Raw genomic sequence first — 21,419 nt, 5'->3', positions numbered from 1 at the left:
CCTTCCTGAAGAGACCTGCTTGGCAGGGCCTGGAGGGGAGCTGCGGGGAGAGATGCGGACTCACCTGACTTCTGAGTCAGTCTTCGCCCCGGGCCCATCCGCTGCTTCAGTTCCACCCCTGGCCTTGCCGGTGCCACTGTCCTAGCCACTGCGCTGTGAGCTCCCCGAGGAGCTGGCAGGCACTGGGCTGTTCAGACCTGCCCTTCCTCACGCAGGGCTTCGTGCAGGTGCTGGCAGATGTGTGTCGCATGGAATTAGTGACCACTGTGTTGGGAGATTTCTCGATCCTGATTTCTGGGAAAGGGCCATTGGTAGGTGATGGGTGTTATCAGCACAGTGGTTCTCATGCCTTTGGAAAGCCAAACATGTTCGGGCCAGAGCTGGCTTTGCACTGGTAACAGTTTCAGAAAAGAAAAAAATGTTGTGTGCTAAACATAGATGCCTTTGAGTTGATGAGGTTCGATCATCTTGGCCCTGCTTGGCTCTGCTTGTCTGTTTCCATCTTCCCTCTCCCACCCCACACTGTATCAGGCACAGGTTTTGTAGGAGGTTTCTCAGAGGGAGTCCCAAAGTGGTAATTGCTCAGCCCTGTAGCTAATAATACCATGGATTCTCCTGGCGCCTTTCATCCAAGGACCTCCTCACCTTCCAGCGTTATCTGATCCCCACACAGCTCAGAGAGTGAGATAACCCCTATAATTAATTAGCTCCACCTCACTGCTGTGGACATTGTGGCTCTGAAAGAGGAGATTAGTTGGTGCTGGAACTAGAACAGGCCTCTTGGGCTTCTGAGATCAGTGACCTGGGAAGGAGAGCAGCAGGGATTTCTGCTGGGTGGAGAGATGAATCAGGGTTTGCTGGAGCCTGGATTGCTTGGGCTTGTAGCTTGAACACCCCAAAGAGCAAGGAGCAAGCACTTGCCAGATCACCGTGGTTGGTGGACTGCTACAGAGTTATGAGACATGGAGCTTCCTTCCTTTCTGTTCTCTCAACCCTGCTGGCCTTCCTCCAACCAGCAACGAAGCACAAGCCCCAGTCACCATCCCATTTCCATGGGGCATGTCTAGAGATGAAGAGTGGAATGATGAGGGATGTCTCACTGTGCCCCAAGGAATGGTGGGAGGACTTTAGACTTTGGTCTAGAGGAGCAATCCCACACTGCAGAGTGAGATCCAGGCAATGAAAATTACTGAGAGGCCACTTTTGGCTCAGTAAAGATGGAGCATTGAACAATCAGAGCTATCTCAAAAGCAAAAGGGCTCCCATTTCAGGAAGCGAGTTCCTCATCACTGGAGGTGATCAAGCAGAAGCAGATGACTACTAAGACAGGGTTGTTGTGGATGGAGCAGATGGAAGGGCTTTCCGGTTGATGTGTAGGGCTGCCGGAGGCTGGGAGGTTTTGCCTGCCCTCTTTGTCTCCCCAGTGTGTGTCCACTGGGTGGATTGAGTTCAGCAGCTTCTTGAGATTCTAAGGAGAGTCTGTTGGACTGAGAGAAGATTTTTCAACATGTCATTGAAGAGGAATGTGGTCCTCTCTCTCCTCTGCCCATGCCAGAGGGCCACTGGGTGTCTGTGAGGATGTCCTAATGTTTTGTTTTGGGCTACCTTGTAGAGTAATGAGTGCCCCATCCCCAGAGGGGTGTAAGTGTAGGCTAGAGAACCACTGCTGGAGGTGCTGCAGAGGGACTTCTGATGTGAGGAGGCTGTACTAGGTGGCTTCTGAGCTCCCTCCTAACCCGGAGACTGTGAAGTTTTGAATCGCTTCCCATGAACAGAAGAGCATTCCCGTCCCCGTACTCCACTTTTCCCCCAGCAAGGAGACAAGGTGAAGTTGTTTCTGTTTTCATTCCCTTAGGTCAGCTGAAGCTGTCGATTGACGCCCAGGACCGGATGCTGCTGCTCCACAGTGAGTATGGCTGCATGCCAGGTCCACCAGGGAAGGGGCGGGCCGCTCAGCCTCCTGCCTGGAGGTGGTGTTACCATGGGCCAAGGTGTCTTTTCTCATCTTTGTATAGTGTCCTTCCATGTGTCCATTGAAAAAAAGTAGGTATTCACTTGGGACTCTGTCTAGAGACCCTTCCTTGGTATTGCTCCTGATGTGATGGAGTCCACTCAGTGGGCTTTTCTCCCTGGCAGGCTGGGCACCTCCACATCACCCTTGGCCCCTGTGGAGCAGGCCACAGAAGAGCTTCCCTCACCTCCCTCTCAGGCCCTGCCTGTCTCTCCAGCTTCCCTGGCTCTTGCTGCTAAAGGCACCCTCCACTGCCTTTTCTGTCCAGTGATGTGCAATTCCCTGGAATGCATCATGCTCGCTAATGCTCTGTGCCTTTGCACCCTCTGTTCCTTCTGTCTGGAATAGCCTGCCTTCTTTTTGAACTCCTTTTGAAGAATAACTCTGTAGAATTATATCCCTGGAACCTATATAATTTTATTAACCAATGTCACCCCAGTAAATTCAATAAAAAATAAACTTAAAAAAAGAAAGAAAAGTAACTCTCTCTTCCTCTGATTTTGCAAGACCTATGCCTGCCTTCATCGTCATTGAGACTCAGGAAGGAAGGCTCCTTTTCCCTTCCAGGAATCACCTCCTGACCCACCTGCCTGGGCTGAGTTTGTTGCTTCCTCCTCTGTGTCCTCATTACAGCCCTGATTGCACTGTGTCACCTTGGTCAGTCCAGGGTCTGTCTTGCCCCCCAGCATGGGAGTGCATCCCCCTGAGAGCCAGGGAGACCCAGGGCTCATCAGGCCTGGGTCCTGCCCTCATTGACCACACCCTCGAGGGGAAGGATGCACACAGGAACAGTAACTAGGATACCAGGAAGCACAGACCAGCAGGCGCCTGGGGTCCTGGGGTCTCGTCCTGGGGGGGCCCAAGGTGAAGTTCCCAAGGACCAGCAGAGTGGGGGTTCTTTGCCCGCCAGAGCCTGACTCCAGCTGTGCAAACAGTTTTTGCAAAATGCATGTTGGCCTCCACCGCTCCATTTGTCCTGCATAGTTTGCTTTGGCCTCACCCCAGTCTCAGGCCTTCATCCCGTCCAGCCCGTTCCCCTCTCTCCTTTGGTTTCCCAGGCCTCATGCCTTAGAGTACAGGAGCTTCATCTGAGCCAAACCCGAGGGCTCAATCAAAACCAAACACAGGAGAAAATAGAAAAGAGGCTCAGCTTCTGCCAGGTCTGCTGTCTGACTTCTGCAGTCTTCAGGCAAATGGGCCACACTTGCTTGCTTTCATGACCAGACCTGAAGCCCACCCCCACCTAGCCTTTGCCTTTATTTATTATTCTTTTCTTTTTAAATTATTGATTTGGGGGGGGAGATTTGTTGTTCCACTTATTTATGCATTCATTGGTTGATTCTTGTATGTGCCCTAACTGGGGATTGAACCTGCAACCTTGGCGTATCTGGACGATGCTCTAACGAACTGAGAGCTTCCTGGCCAGGGCTTATTCTTTTCTTTAACAGACGTTTGTGAGGAGTTACATACTTGCCAGACATTCTATTAACTACTTTATTTTTATTTATTTATTTTAAACATATCTTTATTGATTTCAGAGAGAGGAAAGGAAGGGGGAGAGAGAGAGAAACATCAATGATGAGAGAGTCATTGATCGGCTGCCTAGCCCGCAACCCGGGCATGTGCCCTGACCTGGAATCGAACCCTGATGGATCCCAGGTCGATGCTCAACCGCTGAGCCACACCCGGCTGGGCTCTGTTAACTACTTTAGACACATTATCTCATTTAAGCAGCACAACTACCCTGTGAAGTGGATATTATTATCACAAACCTATTTAAAAAATGGCAAATTCATTCTCAGAGAGGTGAAGCTGCTTGCTCGGGCTCACATGGCTAGTAAGCAGTTGGGCTGGGCTTCACGCTTGCGTCTGTCCCTGGACCCAAGCTTTTGCCTGTTGTGCTCTGCTGTTCATCAGCCACAGCCAGATCGCTGTGCAGAGTAAGTTCTCCGGCCCAGCCTCCATTCCCAGGACGCAGTCTTGTGTGGTAGAAGGAGCACCGGCCTGGGAGTCGAGAGACATGGGTCTGCCATCACATTGCTTTGTGACTTTGGACACGTTTCTTATTGTCTTCCGGCCCCCTCATAGCCTCATATTCCCCATTAAATGAGGGGTTGGGCTCAATGCATTGTAAGAATTAGGGGACCGAGTACACCCTATACTGGCTTGGTGAGGGTACTGCCTGAGGGTGCGAGATGGTGGGAGTGGACTAGACCAGAGAGGGATTAATATCCAATGGTGGTTGTGCACATTAAGGGCCTGGTAATAATCTTTCCCACTCACCCACCCCAACATTTAAATTCTTTGTTTAGTCGTGGAAGGCAAAGGTCTGATGAGCAAAGATCCTGGCATCTGTGATCCCTACGTGAAGGTATATAATGGAGGTCGGGGTGGGGATGGGTGGGATGGGGGTGCTGAGGGGTCATGTTACTGAACTGAGCCCCAAGGTCCAGCACATCTGTGGGCCTAGGGCCGTTTGGGGTAACAGTGACTGCCTCATCATTTGGTCAGTGGGCATTTATTTTGCCCAGTGACGAGGCCCTGAGCTGCGATAGACCCCTTCCCTTAGCCTGGCTTGGTGCCTAGGGCTTCCTGCAAGAGTGGGAATCTTCTGGGTGATTGTCATCCACATAGGTGAGCACAGTGAGCATGTGGGTGGTAGAAATTCACAGATAATCCCAAACCCTCTCATGGAAAGCAACATCTTCACCCCTCCCCCTCCTCCCAATCAGAGGTGGGGTAGCCAGGTCTGGGTGGTGGAGTGGAGGGAGTGTCTCTGAGGGCTGGTAGATCCACCCGAGGGGGGCCCTTGCGGTGAAGACAGAGGCCCCTGTGGTGGGGGAACTACTTCTAGCCAGAGCCAAAGGCAGAGTACCTCCCGGAGTGTGGCAGCCTCGATGCCAGGGCCAGGGACTGACGCACTTCTCTGCATCCTTCCCCAAGCCCCCAGGCTGGTCGTCCCAGTGGGTAAGGACTTGGTCAGGAGCAGGGTGGGAGCCTGAGGCAGGCAATGAGCGCAATGGGGCGAGAGCATGGATTGGGGGCCTTGGCAGAGTAACCTGGAGCCTCTTGTGAAGGGAGCACTCAGCAGCTGCTGGGAACTTAGAAGCGAGGAGGCCTGTGCTTTGGGGGCCACCTCTCTACTTGGAGGAAGAGCAGAGATGGTCAAGGTTGTACCCACCCCATCTCTGCCTGGTCCTGTGGCTGCCTTCTTGGTACCACACACTGCGGGGCCCTGTCCTGGTGTCTGATCCCACCTCCGGCCTGGGCACCTCATTCTTTCCCAGCCTCTGCCTGAGGCCTCCACACCGTCCTCTGCAGAGGCTGGCGGGGGGGGGGGCACCTAGGAGGCCTCCGACTGGAGATGTGCAGAGCCAGCCTGTAGGCGTAGGTAACGGCATAGCCACAGGAATCACCTAACGCTTCCTTTTCTCTGATTCAAGATTTCTCTGATCCCCGAGGACCATGGACTGCGCTGTCAGGAGACACAGACCGTGCCCGGCTGCAGAGAGCCCATCTTCCAGGAGCGCTTCTTCTTGTAAGGGCCTGGGGCGGCGGCCCCCACGGGAGAGGGAAGGAGTGGTGATCTGGACACTGCCCTGTTTGCCAAACCTAGGGCTAGATCTAAGCAGAAAAACAGTGACTTCTAAAGGATGTCTTTGTTTTCTCATTCACTGTGTCCTTGCATCCCTGGCACCTGGCCCGGCCGTGAGGTCCACAGTGATAAGGTCTCACTTGGCTGGACCTCGTAACTCGAATGCCCAGCCTGAGGCTGGCAGCCCCTGGGGAGCAGGCGACTTCCCACTGTGCTGGGCCAAGCTTTCTCCTTTAGCGGAAGGAATTTTCCAAGCTGAGGGGTGTTTGGCCTGCGGGCCTCTTTTTGAAACTTGCTAATGTCTCTGGGCCCTGGCTTCCTTGTTTGTAAAACGGGGCTGAGAGTAGTGCCCACCTGAGAGAGCTGGGGTGGCGGTGAGACAGCAACGCTGAGTGTTGTTGTTATTACTACTTTTTCTTTCCTCCATCCCTGAATTCTGGGGCCAACGGGAAGGTAATGGACATTTCAGATTTTCCCATTAGTGCAAATTAATAATATTTTTGTTGTTTTTCAAACCACTCAAGGCAATTTCGCTTATTGTAGAAAAATAGAAATTATAGATAAGCAAAAAGGAGAAAAAAGAAAGTCCTCCCAGCCCCGCTATCACTGATATGTCTTGGTTTTTTTCTTTCTAGGTCTTTGAATTTGTGGGTGTGTGTGTGCCCGTGTGTGTCTATAAAAGTGGAATTGTTCTATAATATTGTGTGATAACCTTCCTTTTGTCCTTAACAATGTAATGTAAACTCTCCTGTGTATGTCCGTACTCACTTCCCACACTATTCGTGCCTGAGCTTTTTAACCAGCTCCTTATGGTTGGATGTGTAGGTTATTTCCAGATTATGCAGTTATGTCGGACTCTGGGCCTGTCCTGGAGCTCAGCCCTATGAACACTCTGACCATCTGGTTTGTTTTGCAGTCCTGTCCAAGAAGAAGAGGAACAGAAACGCCTCCTGGTCACTGTGTGCAACAGGGCAGATGACTCCAGGTGAGGGGAACTGCTGAGCTCGAGGAGAGATCCTGCCCTGGGCCTGTGGGTGGCATCCAGGTGGCCAGCACACAGTAGGGGCTCAGTTAGTGGATGAGTGAGTAGCAGTGGCAAAACTAAATGTGCACCCCCCAAGTCCCCGTCACTCCAGGTGATGCCAAGGATAGTGTTATCAAAGAGCATTGGCTGTGCCCTTGGTATCAGCAAGACACTGTGTTGGCCACCGGGGATGCCAGCCAGCCTACATTCTGCTCTCAAGGCACCTACTTTCAGTAAGGGACAGCAGGCACTGCATGGGGACAAATTATAGTAACAGCGCACACAGGCTCAGTCCCACAGGAGCAGAAGCTCCATGAGAAGTGGGCCCATTTCTCTTTTAGTCACCACTGTACCCAGTGCCTGGCACATAGATGTTTAGTGAATGAATAAAAGAATGAAATGAGTAATAGGGCAGTAAACTGGGAAGAGGGAGAGTTCACTGTGGGCTGAGGTGATCAACAAGCCTTCATGCAGAAAGGGGGATTTTGAACTTGGGAAAAGATCAAGAGTAAGATGAGGAGAGGAGCTTAGAAAGGGTATTCCAGGCAGGGGAATGGCATGAACAAAGGCAAGGAGGCAGGAATGTGCCTGGTGGGCTCAGGCTACCATGATGAGGCCAGTTCAGGAGGTGCAGAGTTTTGTGTAGGAGACTCCAGACAGGCTGATCTTGCAGGCAGCCCAGGACGCAGGAGGCAGCTGTGGTCACGGGTAATAGTGTTTAGTGTAGAGCAGGGCAGGTGTTCTGGGTAGATGAAGGTGAGGGTTAGCTGTGAAGGGGGTGGTGGTGAGAGCACTTGACTGATGGCCATGGCCCACTCCGAGCAGCAGGGGCTCCTTCACCTGGTGCAGCCTAAGAAATCTGGAAACCCTGTGTCCAGGAACATCTGTCACGCAATCATAGAACCAAATGGGAACCAAAAAAGGGTCTAGGTGAGTGAAAATCAGCTCAACTCACCTGCTTAGACCCAGAAAATATGTTTAGGTCGAATGCTTCTTAGTACCTTAAATTTTATAACTAGCATGCTTTTTAAAGTTATGCCTTGTTCAGCCTTCATAATGAAGAATTTGTCTTTTAATAGAGCATCTGTTTTTTGTTTGTTTTTTATCATGGAATGGTGCTTATGGCCCTGTAGGTCTCGTCTCATTCACTGAGCTGCCGTTTCCTGGGTACTAATGTGGCAACATTGTCGTAGGTTCTGGGGACACGTGGTCAATCAGAGACCATCCTGCTCTCGAGAGGATCGCTGATAGAGACTTTGGGGTGTGGGTGATGAGGAGGATATCGCCTCGATAATAGGAGCAAACATTTACCGGGTATTGGCCACAAGACAGGGGTTAATAGTGCTTTATCTCATTTAATTCTTAAAACAACTCTTCAAGGAGTATGTTTTTTTCTTAAGTTTTCAGAAGAGGAGACTGAAGCTAAAAAGGATGTCATTTGCCCAAAGCCATACAGCCATTGGACAGTGGAGCCAGGATGGGAACCCAGGCAGTTAGACCCCAGAGTCCTCGCTCTCAACACTGTAATGCCCCCTGGATGCTCAAGTAAAAGGACAGAGGAAAGAGCCAGTAGAGTGTAGAGGGGATGGGGCAGGGCAGGAGTGTGGATGGATCTGTAAACTCATTGGTCTTGCTGGAGGGTCAAGTACAAAGTAGGCCCTGGCTAGAGAGAAGACAAAGTTGGTGAAAGCCCAATCTGATGATTGCACAGGTTTTCTCCCAAGGGCCAGTGGTTCTCAGTCCTGGATATGCATCGGAATCCCCCGGGGTGCTTGTGAGGAGCATAGATTCCCAGGTGCCACACCCGAATCTTCATGGGCAGGTCCTAGGATTCTGCATTTACACAGGTTCTCAGCGTGAACCTCATGCAGCCAGCTTGGTGTTTGGGAATCTGGTGACGGAGATGTACTGAAGGGTGTGGAGCAAGGGAGTGGCGGATGTGTATTCTAGATCTATCATTCTGGTCGATCCTGGGGAGGTTGGGGAGGAACTAGGAGATTCTTGTGGTGATCTGTGAGAGAGATGATTTAGGGACAGAGAGGAGGGAAACAGACCCAGGACATAGTTAGGAGGTAAATCAATAGTCCTTAGTGGTGATTTGGATGAGAGCAGTGGGAGAAGTCAAGGATGACTCCTGGGTATCGGGTGGTGTCCCCAACTAAGTCAGAGAGTCCTGGAGGGGAAGGGAACCAGCTTTGGATATGGTGAGATGGAGGTGCTTGGAGAGCAGCCAGGAGAGAGCTGTGAGTAGGGTCTCCTTTGCTGACCTGGAGCTTGGGGAGAGAGAGGCCTGTGCCCATGTTAGGATGTGAGAGTCATGACCACCAAAATGGTGGGTGAAATTCTGAGCAGGTCTGATTGCCCCGAAGTGACAGGGACCAAGGGTCAGAATCCTGTCTTGAAGGGAAAGCCCTGAAGGAGCCAGAGGAGAGTGTTGGAGAAACATCTAGCAGTCCTTTGGGTGAAGGCAAGGGGTGGCGCAGGTGCTGGAGGCAGACACCGCACTGGGAGCTGTCACTCCCCTGGTTGTGACCCACCCTCCTGGGCCAGCAGAGCAAGCCCAAGAGCTGCTGGAGAAGTCAGCAGTGCAGTTCACAGTTTTTTGAAAAGAAGGTGAGCCCGGAGAGTGAGTCAGCACCCCTCGAGGCAGCGTGACAGAGGCAGTGAGTGTCTCCACTTGTTGCCTATTTTGGGAAAGTGAGATTCCTTATTAACAAAACACAGTTGAACTTGTGGTCACAGTCCCAACCCAAAGCTCAAGAAGGACAAAGCAGGCTCAGACAGACCTGCTCTCGGAACAGGGAGCCCCGCGAACAAAGCTGCTGGCTCCACGGAGACCGGCTCCGTGGCTCGGCCGGTGGCAGGCGCAGTATTGATCCAGCATCTGAACAAGGAGGCTTCTGAGCTGGAGGAGGCAGACAGAGCGCTTGCAGGAAACTTCTGCCCTGCTCCACGCTCTCAAATCAAATTGTGCTTCTCTGAAGGACAGGCATTCAACTTATCAACATGAAAGACAATTACAGGAGGAAGGAAACAAACATTGATTGAACTCTTCTCTGTGCCAAGCACTTTACATACATTATTTCATTTAATTATCCTCATAAGGACTCTGAGAGGTAGGAATTATTATTGACCCCCTCTTCAGGGAGTAAGAAAGTGAGGCTTATGAAGACCCAGGAACTGAGGATATATAACAGCTTGTATTTATTAAGCACCTAATGTACACTCTTTGTGGACATTAATCTAAGCATATTCCATTGTCTAATTTCATCCTCATAACACCATATAAGGTAGGGATTATTGTTGCTCTTTTACAGGTGAGGAAACAGAGGCACAGAGAGGTTAAGTAACTTGCCTAAGGTAACACAGCTAGGATGTGGTGAAAACAAGATGCAAATCCAGGTGGCCTGGCACCAAATTCATGTCCTGGTAACCACATTATAGTACAGTTGACAATCTCACACAGGTGAGAAATGACTCCAAATCTGACTTTTTCTGTGTCAGCATGTGTTCCTCAGGCCCTGGACTGCTTCCCATAGCATTTATAACATTGCTTTTTATGCCATCCAGCTGAATAGGTGGCAGTGACAGTTTACATCTGATAGGAGATAAAAGGGAAGCATCTGTTTCACGATCCTTCCAGTGATGGCTCTAAACGTGTATTAGGGAAACAAGATGATCTGCAGAGACGATCTAGGGAAGGGCTGCTGATTTCATCTTATCACGGTGATCACAGTGGGAGCTGAGGAGAACCGGGCTCAGAGCACCAGATTTTGGCCTCGCTCAGACTTGCGGTGAGACCATGGTAAATCCCTTTCTTGCTCTGGGCCTCAGTTTCCTCACCTGTAAAGTGCACTGATCTCTAAGGTGACTTTGAGTTTTCAGGTTCTATGAGTTTTTAAGAAATTATAGACATTTTCAAGCATGTGGGAGGCTAGAAAATAGCATATAATACACCCTCATACTCGTAGCCCAGCTTCATCAATTACCAATATATTGCCGGTCTTGCTTCATCTCCCTTCCCCTTTCCTCTCTTCCAGTGGCTTGTTTTAAAGCAAATCCCAAACATCATATCATCTCATCTCTACATATCTATAAAAGATGGCTTAAAAAAAACCAACCTCAATGCCATTATCACATTTAAAAATTAACAGTAATTCCTTAATATCATGGACTGTGGAACTGAGCTATTTAAAAGTTTTGTTTGATGATGTGGTGAAAGCCAAATGAAAGCTTCTAGTCATAGCATTTTCAGAACTTATGGCCAGAGAACAGTCTTAGAATTGTAATGTTATGCACCAAGTTAAAAAACAGCAACAACAACACGCATAAGTCTGAAGAACATAATCTTTTATGTTAATAGTGCCTACATTTAAGGAGAGTCGGCTTGTTCTGTGTCACATGGTCGTGGGTGCTCTGAGTGTACTCTCTCCTTTAATCTCCTTTCATAAACAGGACCCCAGTGCCAAGTACAGTGCTGCAATGTTAGAAAGCTTGTGACCAGAGATGGAGCCTAAGGAAAGAAATAATGAATGGAAAAATGTGTTCAATTTAACCCATCAAATTAAAAATAAATTGAGATTTAATGGAGTAACCCTGCAACAGAAATAGTTTAAGGTCCCTGAGAGAGAGAATTAAAGTGCATTCCCTCAAAATAATGCCTTTTGTGTTGCAGTGGGTCTCCTACCGTATGCTCAACAGTAAACTGAGCCAAGTACAGCTCCCCCTGAGTGTTCCATGAAGCCTTTCCTCTGAGCCTGTGTATTGACAAGGCTATTTCCTCCGCCTAACATGTTCTCTCTGGCTTAACTCTTTAGACCTTCTTCGAGCACCTCCGCCCCCAACTACCTCTTGCCTCCCTGAGCTTTCCTCATTGTTGCCTGCACTGTTCATCTGTCAATCTCGCCCTGTCTAATCACATCCCTGTATTGCTGTCCTGATCTGCTATTTAAATTCCTGCGTGTTTATCTTGTTTCCTTAATGCTGCGGCTCCTTGCCCAGTGCCTGCCAACCACGGGCGTGATGGATTCATCCATTTGTCAAGCCTTCGCCGAGTTCACCAGACTCTGAGCTCAGGGTTCAGCATTCAGGAGTAACTAAGACTTGGCCCCTAGGACTTTGTGCCTAGCAAAATTTCAGGCAGTCTCCAGGCTGCGTACTAGTTCCCAATTTTATAAGCTGGCCGGTATATTGCTATGCGCTCAGGTTGCATGTAAAAGAAGTCCTTCTTCCTCCAAACATTTCTCAAAAGCAGGCTTAAGAAGTGCCCAATTAAAGAACACTTAGAGAGGGGGTCCTGCTTACGGGCATTAATTGTGACAATTTGCTCTGCTTGAATTTTCATAAAATCATTGGAGGCCCCTTAGCAGGAAGCAAAGCTCACAGGAGGCTATTAACCTTTTTGCATTCTCTAAGCACCGGGAATGAAAATTGAACTTACTGAAGAGCAGGGAGAGGCCGCCTTTATTACAGCTGAAGCACTGTGCCTGGAGGCCTAGAAAGTTGCAGCCAGGCCCAGGGTGGAAGAAAAGTGTACGGCAAGGCAGTGTGGGCACCTCCATCCCAACTGGCTTGCTCTTGTCTGTGTTGACAAACACAATTAAATTGGTGATGAGGACTTTGGCAAAGTCCTGACAAGGCTTTTCTGGAATGGCAGCACAGATCAGCGTCTGCGCTGGTGACGGTCCCCACGGCTGCCTCGCCCCGTGAGTGCTGACTTGGCCACTTTCCAGGAGGGAGGAGTATTTGTTTTTGGTGGTGAGCTAGGGAAGGGGATGATGAAGGGCCGCTTTACTGGGGTGATCGCATTGTCCTCTTTGCGTGAATTATTAATACGGCCTCTATGATGGGGGGAGGCAAAGGAGAGGGTGGAGCAGGTGGAGTTCAGGCTGCGGGAAATGGGGGCAGGGAGTGAGGCAGGGAGAGTAGCCGAGTGAGAGTAGCTGGTGGGACCCAGACAGGTGCAGAATGTGAATTTTCAGGGCAGGCTTGCTGGTCTGAGGATCAGGCCCCAACATTCTGCATCTCTGCCCCTCGCTTGTCTTGGTTACCCTCAACAAGCCAGTTTTGTTTTGCTTAGGACTGTTAGGTGGTGAGCTGCTACCCTTTCCGGAGAATCCAAACAATATGTATTTATAGTAAAGGCTTTCTAGACTACTGGTCCTTGACCGGGGCAGGCAAGGGCAGGTGCTTTCTGCAGACTTGCATGCCTGGACCCTGCCTGGAACCTGCTGGGTCTGGATCTCTGGGAGCAGGCTCTGGGGCATAGGATGTCGACAGGTGTTTCAGGGGGTTCTGTGGTGCACCCCTGGCTGAAGCCACCAGCCTCGCTCAGGCCCCCTTAGACCAGGTTCTGGGAGGCACATCTCCAGGGAGTTCATTGCCCATCCAGGAGCTCGTTCCATCTTTGGCGCTGCTATGGTGCCTTCCACAGAACATGCTAGATCTGTGTGGGTCTTTCAGACGTTGATGTCACTGTCAGGGCTGTGCTCCAGTCTAAATACCCTTGTGGTTTCCTGGTTAATAGTAAACCAATCTGAAGGGGTCTGAGTTGGGGGCTTGCTAGGAGAGAGGAGAAGAGAAAAATTAAAAAGCAGCTCTAGTGTTAGCATAGAAAATGATGTGGTAGAATACACATACATTTATACCATTTTTTTTTTCTGATTACAAAAGTATTGCTTGCTCTCTATGAAAATTTGAAAACACTGAAAACCCAAAGAAAACAAAACCACCTCTAATCCCGCCTACCAGATTCAAGCATTGTGAATATTTTTGTGGGCGTCTTTCTCATTAAATGACAGATTTGTACATTTCCTTTTCTCTCACAGTAGCAAGATTATTTTTTGCGTTTCATTAGTATTGATTTATGCCGACATTATTGAAAGCTGCCAAGTATCAGTGCCTGACTGTTGGGACTCAGTGGTGAACAGTCTTCAAGGAACTTTAAATTACTCTTAGCCAAGAAGGACCCGACTGAACTCAGCCTTTCACCATAGTGACTCCCCATGAAACCTGGCCCTGGTTCATGCCTGCTTGTCCAGCTGGCCACCAGGCCAAGTTGGTCTTGGCGACTTTTGTTTTGGTTTGGATCTTGATCTGAAACTGTCCAAGGACTGCCCAAGTCCTACCTGGATCTGAGACAGCTTTTTGAGCTTGAGGTCCCATAACTTTGTCCTCAATTGAGCATCATCAGCTAATGTGGGAGCTGAAATTTCCTGCAGGGACCAGCTCTTTGGATTTTCCGGCACCAGAATAGTTACAACCTGTGAGGCAGCTCTGAGCTTCTGTGGTTGATGGAGGGAGCGCTGCCCCATGATCTACAACACCTGGGTTTCCCACGGGACACTGCCGCTAATTAGTCCAGGGACCTTGGGAAGGGGACCAACTCTGAGCCTCAGTTTTTTCATCTGTGAAATGGAGAAATAACTTTTCTCCAGTCTAACTCATGAAGTTTGAAACAAACCCATGTTACACTTGATAATCGATTTCCCCATATACCCTGGTGAAAAGGTGCTGACTCAAGCCTCTGTTCTCCTAGACAGAGTGGACTCATCGGTTGCATGAGCTTCGGAGTGAGGTCTCTCCTGACTCCAGGCAAGGTGAGTGCTAGGGAAGCTTCTGGCAGGGTCACCCCATGGAGGCGGAGCCAGAGTTGGTTTGTCTAGAAGCCCTTGGGCAGGGCTTCTGTCTGTGAGATGGTGCCCCACTGAGACAGGTGCCCTGTGGCCTGAATAGCAATACTGTATTTGTCATCTGTGTGCCAAGGGTTTGGGTCCAGCTTGGTTCTTTTTTTGTCAGAGAGCAGTTGTTAGGATCCCCCAAGGCTTCCCAGGAGGCTCCGGGACTAGTGTCTGCCGTTGAGGACACTGGCAGGTCCCTTGGAGCTCAGAGCACTCCTGGGACTGCCCTGGAGGAGGAGGGCCACGTACTTCATACTTCGTATGCTCTGCTCCAGGGGCCACCTTGATGTCATCTACCAGGTCTTGTGGTTTTGGCCTAGCAGATGCCCAGGGGTGGAGTGAACATCCTCTGTGGAGCCTTCCTTCTGGCTGGCTGAGGACTCTCTGGGGTCTAGAGTCCCCTGCCCTGGACAGCCAATCCCTATCTGTCTCTACTCTGCACCACACCCCCAAATTGGAAGATTTTGAGCAGGGGAGGGACATGCTCTCCTTGCATATCCCTGGTGATGTCCTGGTGGCCTACTGCATGGAATTGCCAGGTGGCCCTATCACCCAGCTTTGTGTCCTGAAAGTAAAGTCTCAACTAGGTGGCTGAGGACCCTTTATTCTTCATGTGTGTCCCAAATGCCTTGACTGCAGCCTAGGCTTCATTCCCTGTTGGGAGAAGACTTTCTGCCCTGGGGAGTGCTCAGGGGCCTCAGGATGCCCACTTTCTGGCATCTCCATCCCTTCCTCGTTCCCTCCCTTCTATTCTGTCAACATTTATTGGGCTCCTACTGTATACCCGGCACAGTGCTAGGCACATCAAAGAGCCTGTGCACAGCTTAGTGGGGGAGGCAAGCATGCAAGGCAACTGTTCTTCAGGGACAAGAGGCTGTGGGAATTCGGCGGAAGAGAGGACCAGCTCTGTCCATAGCATCAGGGAAGGCTTCCTGGAGGTGTAGGCACGGCAGTTCCTTTTGAGGCAGGAAGGCTGGAGTGTCTATCTCTGCTCGTGAGGGAGGATCTCCAGCTGCTGCTTTTTGAGGGGGATTGGTGGCTACCTGACCTGTGACCTCTGCCTCCTCTGAGCATGTCATGTCTTCTCTTGTGACAGGAGATCAGTGGCTGGTACTACCTTCTGGGGAAGGACTTGGGCCGGACCAAGCACCTGAGGGTGGCCAGGCGGCGACTGCGGCCCCTGATAGGTACATGCACACTACCTTCAGCCTCTACCCACATGTGCTGACGCCCCAGGGCTTTCCCCCCTCCTTCCTTCCTGGGTATTGGCATCAGTGCCTGTGGTTTTCGGCAGCTGTCACTCCAGCTATGATCAGACCATGGGTCCAGGGACTTCTCACGGGCACCTGCTAGAATGTGCCCATGTACTTTTGTTTATCTGGTTGGACTTTCCTTGGAGAGGGTTGTAGACCTGACCCCACATGGTTCAGTCCCATCCCTAGCTCGTGGAGGGATGAGCTTCAGAAGCTTTCTACATGGCCCCTTCCCAGAGTCCATGGTCTCAGCATCCCCTGCAGCTGCCTTGCTCACCTTGGGGACCCACCTCTGTGGACAGAGCATGTGGGCCTGGCTGTGAGTCCCGAGGTTCAGGACTTGGATTTTGCATTTCCTCTGTCTGTCCTTCCCATACACAGTTCTGGCTCCTGAGCCCCTGCCTGACCAGAGCTCAGACATCCCCACAGCCTAGAGGCCAGAAGTAACCTGAGTGGCCACATGGGCTTGGCACCTGGCCTGGTCCTCTGGGTGGTCTGTGGGACAGACCCTTGTATGCCAGCAGAAACTTTCTAATGCTGCTCTGTTGCCTTCCAGATCCACTGCTGAGAATGCCAGGAGGTGGGGACACTGAGAACAGGGAAGAACTTAAGGTAGGTGGGGACAGGCCTGGGCAAGACTCGTGGGACCTGCACACTGTTAGGAGCTCTAACCTACTCCTGGTCAGTCGCTTGGCCCAGGAGACCCCTAGACAAGACAGTACTTGGTGCCTGAGACTCAGGTTCACTTGGTGCTTGGAAACTCAGCAGGTTGTGCATTTTTAAGGGATTATTTCTTAAGCTTTTCTCGGTTACTCATGCTCAGGGAGGGGCTATACCAAGTTACCACTACCAGCTCCATCCTACCCGGCTGTGTGACCTTGACCGTCTATGCCTCTACTTCTTCAAGGGTAAAATGAGGAGGCTGGATCGTCTGGTGATTGGAAATCCCTTCCCAATTTGCCTTTATGGGCTAATCAGATCTGAAAGCATCCCATTTACATGGGTGAGGAAACTGACTTTTAAGTAGCTGCTGAGTGGCAGGCAGGTCCTTAGACTCCAAATGTTTCATATTCCTTGTCGTGAGATGGTTTCTGTGAGCATGCTTGGGTTCCTTAGGCTGGGTTGGTCCCCTGGATTTGCTATGGGGACCCAGGGATTTGCAGGGGAGGCAGCCTTGTTACAGAGTGGGCCGTGTTTTCTGCCTGGGCTCTCCTGTGGCCAGGGGTGTTTGTGAGAACATTGGAATCACAAAGTGGCCCATGGCGGAGAATGCAGCCAGAACAAAGGCGCCCTCTCCCCGCTGGGCCCGGGGAATACTAACTAGTTGACAGGAATTTTAATATAAAACTCTCCCTCTTCCTTGTCATTCTGAGGTTTCAGGAAGCCTTCGGCCTTATCGTGCTGAGGCACACAGCACAGACAGGGCTTGGGGAGGTGAGAGGTGATTTCCTGCCATTCTTCTGCGGGGCGGGCTTCCCAGGGCGGTCATGCCAGGCTGACGGGGCGCAGTGCGGGCTCCCGCTGCTGGGGGGGAGAGCTGGGTTTTCATGGGGCGGCAGCTGAGGCAGGACCCGCAGCCATGAACCGCTTCAATGGGCTCTGCAAGGTGTGCTCGGAGCGCCGCTACCGCCAGGTGGGTGCTTAGCTCTTTGGGGGCTGCATGGGGTGACGCTGGGGGTCAGGGTTGGGGGTTTACCCTAGCAGGACTTCTCTTCTCGCAAGGCCTTTCTTGTCCCCTCCTGTGCGTTGCAGGTTCATTTTGATCCAGGGAGAGGACAGAGGCAGGAGCTGGACCTGAGATCCAGCCTTTACCCACTGCCCCTCTCTAGGGGCAGATGATGCCCAGCTCTGCATTGTTCTAATCACTGGCTGGGTGGTGCCCCCTGTGAGATTACTTATTGATTTTCTCTTATATTTATTTTGCGGGAGTGTGGGTTAAAAAAGCATCCCAAGCCTGAGAATGGCAATGGCTAGGTTGCTGAGCAGCTGGGGCTTTTGCTAACTTTCCCTACTTCCGATGGGACAGCAGTGCCTGTCCTGCATTGTGTGTGTGCGTTATTGGGCAACTGTTTCTGCCTGCGTTGGTGTGTGCTTGTATGTGAGATAGGATGTTTCTTTGTATATGTACGCATATGATTTTTCTTGTACATGACCACCCATGGATATATATGCACACATGATTTTCCTTCCCAGTGACACCGAATCGTCTGGCTGTGGAGCCCAAGTTCACTGAGAGGGTCTGGCCACTTAGCCTCCGGTCTTAGGATGCAGGCAGAGTGGGAGTGATGGCCCAATAGTCTCTGAGCCTCTTCTGGAAAACTGTGGTGGACATTTTTTCTTATAAAAAGGCCATGGGGTTAGCGAGGGTGAAGGCAAGGGCTGTCTAGATTTGGAAATGTCCTAGCTTAATGGGAGCTAAGAAATGGTTCTGATTTTGTAACTATAGAAAAGTCCCTCTGTGTGTTTTAACTACCAGATTGGAATCTGGGTCTTGACTCCTTCGGACAGGCAGCCTTAGGTCCGAGGGCGATGCCCAGAGAGGCCCCCTGCCCCGAGGCGCCGCAGCTAGGGAACCCACATGTTCCCCTTTAGTCCTCTCACCCTGCACGGCCCCACCTGCCCTCCTGCCCTCCTGCCCTCCTGGAGCCAGGCAGAGCAGCGCCTCCACACCAGCATCTGGGTGGCAGGGTGGTGAGGCCGAGAAGGCCCTGGATGGGAGGCCGAGAAGTCCTTGGTCACCTTGGGACTACCGGCACGTTGCAGTCAGAATGGTGCCAGGCATGAGTGTGGGCTGTGCCTGGGGCTCTGGGGCTCAAGTTCAAGACAGTCCTATGCTAGTAACCAGAGCAGTGTTGAGAGCACCCGCTTTCTGTCAGACCCGGGCTCAAATCCAGCTCTGCCTTTCTTCAGCTGTGGCTGGAGCACATCACGTTTCTTCCCTGAGCCTCAGTCTCCCCGTCAGTGGAAAGGGATGAGAAGGCCCTGTGATGATGCTGGGAGAATAGTGGACTGTCGCGCATACAGTGCCAGCCACGGCACCTGGTCCATTCAGTGAATGGTGGCAGTTGGTGATGGAAGCCTAGGCGTGGGGGAGGACCAGACACAGGCAGGGGGGCAGAAGCGAGGTGAGATCCAGGAGCAGTGGCAGGTCCTGCCTTGGACGGGAAAGAGCAAGGACCACCCCCAGGAAGGACAGCCTCTGCCAGGAGCACCGAGGTCCCGGAGTCAGGGCAGGGCTGCTCTCCTCACCCCCTGACCTGAGGCCCGAGGTCAGAGAGGGCAGGTCACCACTTACTCACTTTCTTTCTCTTTAGAATGGGCGCACTAAGCCCTCCCTGCATTCCACTCAGGGCTGCACTGATGATCAGGTGCTTGGACCCGTCTTCTCAAGGTGGCCTGCGCTCACGATGGCTGGAGAGGAATTCTGTTTCCTTCACTCGGCCCCACCCCCTTGCTCCCTGATACCCTGTCCTGTTGCCGTCCTTGCCCACCCCAGCTGGTTTGGACTATTGTCCTGGCTGGCTCTTCTTAGGCTGGTGCTGAGGAAGGCAGGAGCTCCGGTCCACAGGGCCACCTGGATGAGGGGACCAGGGTGTGGCTGTGGGAAGCTGTTTTGCTGGAGCACATGGTTCAACTGCAGATTCAACTCTGGGGCCAGTCCCCAAACTGTCAGCACCGCGCCCACAGGTGCTAGGACCGATTTCCAGAGCCTGCACCTAGGCCAGAGGGCTGAGGCCCTTGTGGGTAGGACTGGGGAGGGCTGGCAAGACTTTAGAATCCCAGCTTCTGCTTGGGTTGGAGGTGAATCGTCAGGCCCCTAACATCCCCGGTCGTACGGAGTGGACGAGGCTCCTGACAGCCTCCCTCAGCCTCAGCCTGGGCTTTCCGCACTTACTCCAGGGTTTGTTTTTCTTTCTTTCTTTCCATTTTTTCCCCTTCCTGTCTTAGCTGTGTGTTTTCCCAGAATTCTTATGGGAACAGGGGATTTTCCTGCCCCCCTCCCCCTTCCCCTTGTCTGTCAGATTTCCTGTTTTACAAACTCGCTTTGAATCCAGGCCCAGGGCTGGTGGGAAGCAGAGCCTCAGGGGCCTCCCGGCAGCTTCCAAGGGCCTTGGTCACCCTGGGCCCCCTGGCCCTACCCTTCCTCATGCCTGGCCGTCGGGCCAGCTGGCCGGCCGGTGAATGCCCGGTACCTAGCCTTGAAGAGACAACCTCCAAAGGAAGGAGACAGAATCTCCTGACAAGCGGGTGGCCCTTGACCTTTTCCAGGCTTACTGAGCTGGCTTCTTTCCCAGCCTGCCTGGGATACCCTCCCTGTGCCTCACCAGGGCCCACTCCACGTCCACTTCCGTGGGTCTCTTGGGACCTCACTGAACCTCTTTTCTGTTGCTTTCATGCACCTGCTCCCAGCAGCTTGGAGTTGCTTTTTGGCTGGGCTGGGCCTTCTACACTCCACCCAAATCCTAATTAGGGGTGCACAGAGGGGGAGCACAGCAAGACTGAACTGCACTGAGTCAGCAGACTGCATTGCACCCCCACAGCTTCCCGCTGCCAGTGGGCTACTGCTGGGCTGTCCTCATTAACTTAGCACTTGCTGAGCTCCTGCGGTGCACGAAACCACGCACAAAGGACTGTTCCCAACACCGTCTCCATGTTTTGCTGCAATGTGTGTCAGGTCCTGCTTTGCTTTGGAAAGAACCATGCACCCTCATGCCTCTCTGGGAGCCAGAAGCCCAGCCAGGCTTCATGCTTCCGAGCCTCAGCAGAGCCTGGCATGCAACAGGAACTCAATCACTGCCTTGTAAAGAGCTTCCAGATGGCACAGCCCTTTCAGGGGACTTCTGAAAGGAGGGGTTGTGCAGCTCCATGCACACAGGCCTCAGCAGGCACAGTGAGGTCAGCGGCCAGTTCAGGTTCAGCGGGGAGGCCTGACTGTGTCCTCGCCTGCCCTCTCCTCTGGGAGCCCTCGTTGGATGCCTTGAGGTTCTGGCAATGGAATGCCCTGAGAACCCCAGCACTTGCCCTGTGACCTGTGACTTGAGGTTGTGAATGTGTGTGTCCCTGTCTTCCCTCTCCTGTCCTCTGGGAAGGCAGCAACCAGATCGGCTTTATCTCTGAGCCCTCATCCCAGGGCCAGCCCTGGGCCAATGGTCTGTGAACTCCTGGGGAAAAGGGAGAAAGGGACCAAGCAGGAGTGGACCACTGGCCAAGAGGAGACGTGCAGGTCCAGTGCGCTCTTCGCTAAAAGGCTGCATGTCAGTTGGGGCTGAGGAAAGTGAGGTTTGCCCTTCCAAGGCGTTCTCCATCCCAGCCTCCCATTGGCCTGGGTTTTCCTCCTGAGCTCCCAGCCTTCTTGCTTGGCCCATAACCCAGTGGTCAAGATGCCTGGGCCGGGACAGGGATGGCGAGGGGCTGGTAAGCCTCCTTTTTGGCTCCGGTTCCCTTGGAGAGGAGGGTGGCTCTGGGATGGGGCCTGTGGGCTTCCCGACCTTGGATCGGCCCCTGGGAGTAACTGGGCCAGGCTGTGTCCTAGATCACCATCCCGAGGGGAAAGGACGGCTTCGGCTTCACCATCTGCTGTGACTCTCCAGTTCGAGTCCAGGCTGTGGATTCTGGTGAGTGTCTTGGGTGATGCCAGCCCCATTTGCCCACCACACATGTGGGCTTTGCAGACAAGACCTTGGAATGTAAGGGGAGCCCCAAAATGGAGTAAAGTGTGTCCTCGTTTTTCAGAAGGAAAAGAATAATATTTTTAAATGACCACAGATAAAATAGACGTCTGTGAAAACATACCCACTCTTTTTTTTTTTTTTTTTTTTAATCAAAATGAAAATATATTTTTATATTTTGTTTCCCA

The 21,419-nt window shown here is 51.9% G+C and overlaps 1 protein-coding gene across 4 annotated transcripts in view; it reads left to right on the top strand.

The window, feature by feature from the left end:
• RGS3 (regulator of G protein signaling 3) overlaps nucleotides 1-21,419 on the top strand; it is a 107,820-nt gene that overhangs the window by 8,454 nt on the left and 77,947 nt on the right. For 2 of the 4 annotated variants that reach the window (XM_087822877.1, XM_087822879.1), the window contains exons 2-9: nucleotides 1,856-1,906; nucleotides 4,324-4,382; nucleotides 5,455-5,549; nucleotides 6,523-6,591; nucleotides 14,168-14,228; nucleotides 15,406-15,496; nucleotides 16,119-16,174; nucleotides 21,096-21,177. In XM_087822877.1, coding sequence (XP_087679003.1) covers nucleotides 1,856-1,906; nucleotides 4,324-4,382; nucleotides 5,455-5,549; nucleotides 6,523-6,591; nucleotides 14,168-14,228; nucleotides 15,406-15,496; nucleotides 16,119-16,174; nucleotides 21,096-21,177 — 564 coding nt within the window. Of the gene's footprint in view, nucleotides 1-1,855; nucleotides 1,907-4,323; nucleotides 4,383-5,454; nucleotides 5,550-6,522; nucleotides 6,592-14,167; nucleotides 14,229-15,405; nucleotides 15,497-16,118; nucleotides 16,175-17,091; nucleotides 17,196-21,095; nucleotides 21,178-21,419 lie in introns of those variants that run through there. The other 2 variants (XM_087822878.1, XM_087822882.1) reach the window with 1 other exon arrangement.

The sequence above is a fragment of the Miniopterus natalensis genome, chromosome 12 (genome assembly GCF_054644295.1).
Source record: "Miniopterus natalensis isolate mMinNat1 chromosome 12, mMinNat1.hap1, whole genome shotgun sequence".
NCBI classification, from domain to species: Eukaryota; Metazoa; Chordata; class Mammalia; order Chiroptera; family Miniopteridae; genus Miniopterus; species Miniopterus natalensis.
The sequence above is the reverse complement of the archived record's forward strand: the minus strand, read 5'-3'. Positions and strand labels throughout refer to the sequence as shown.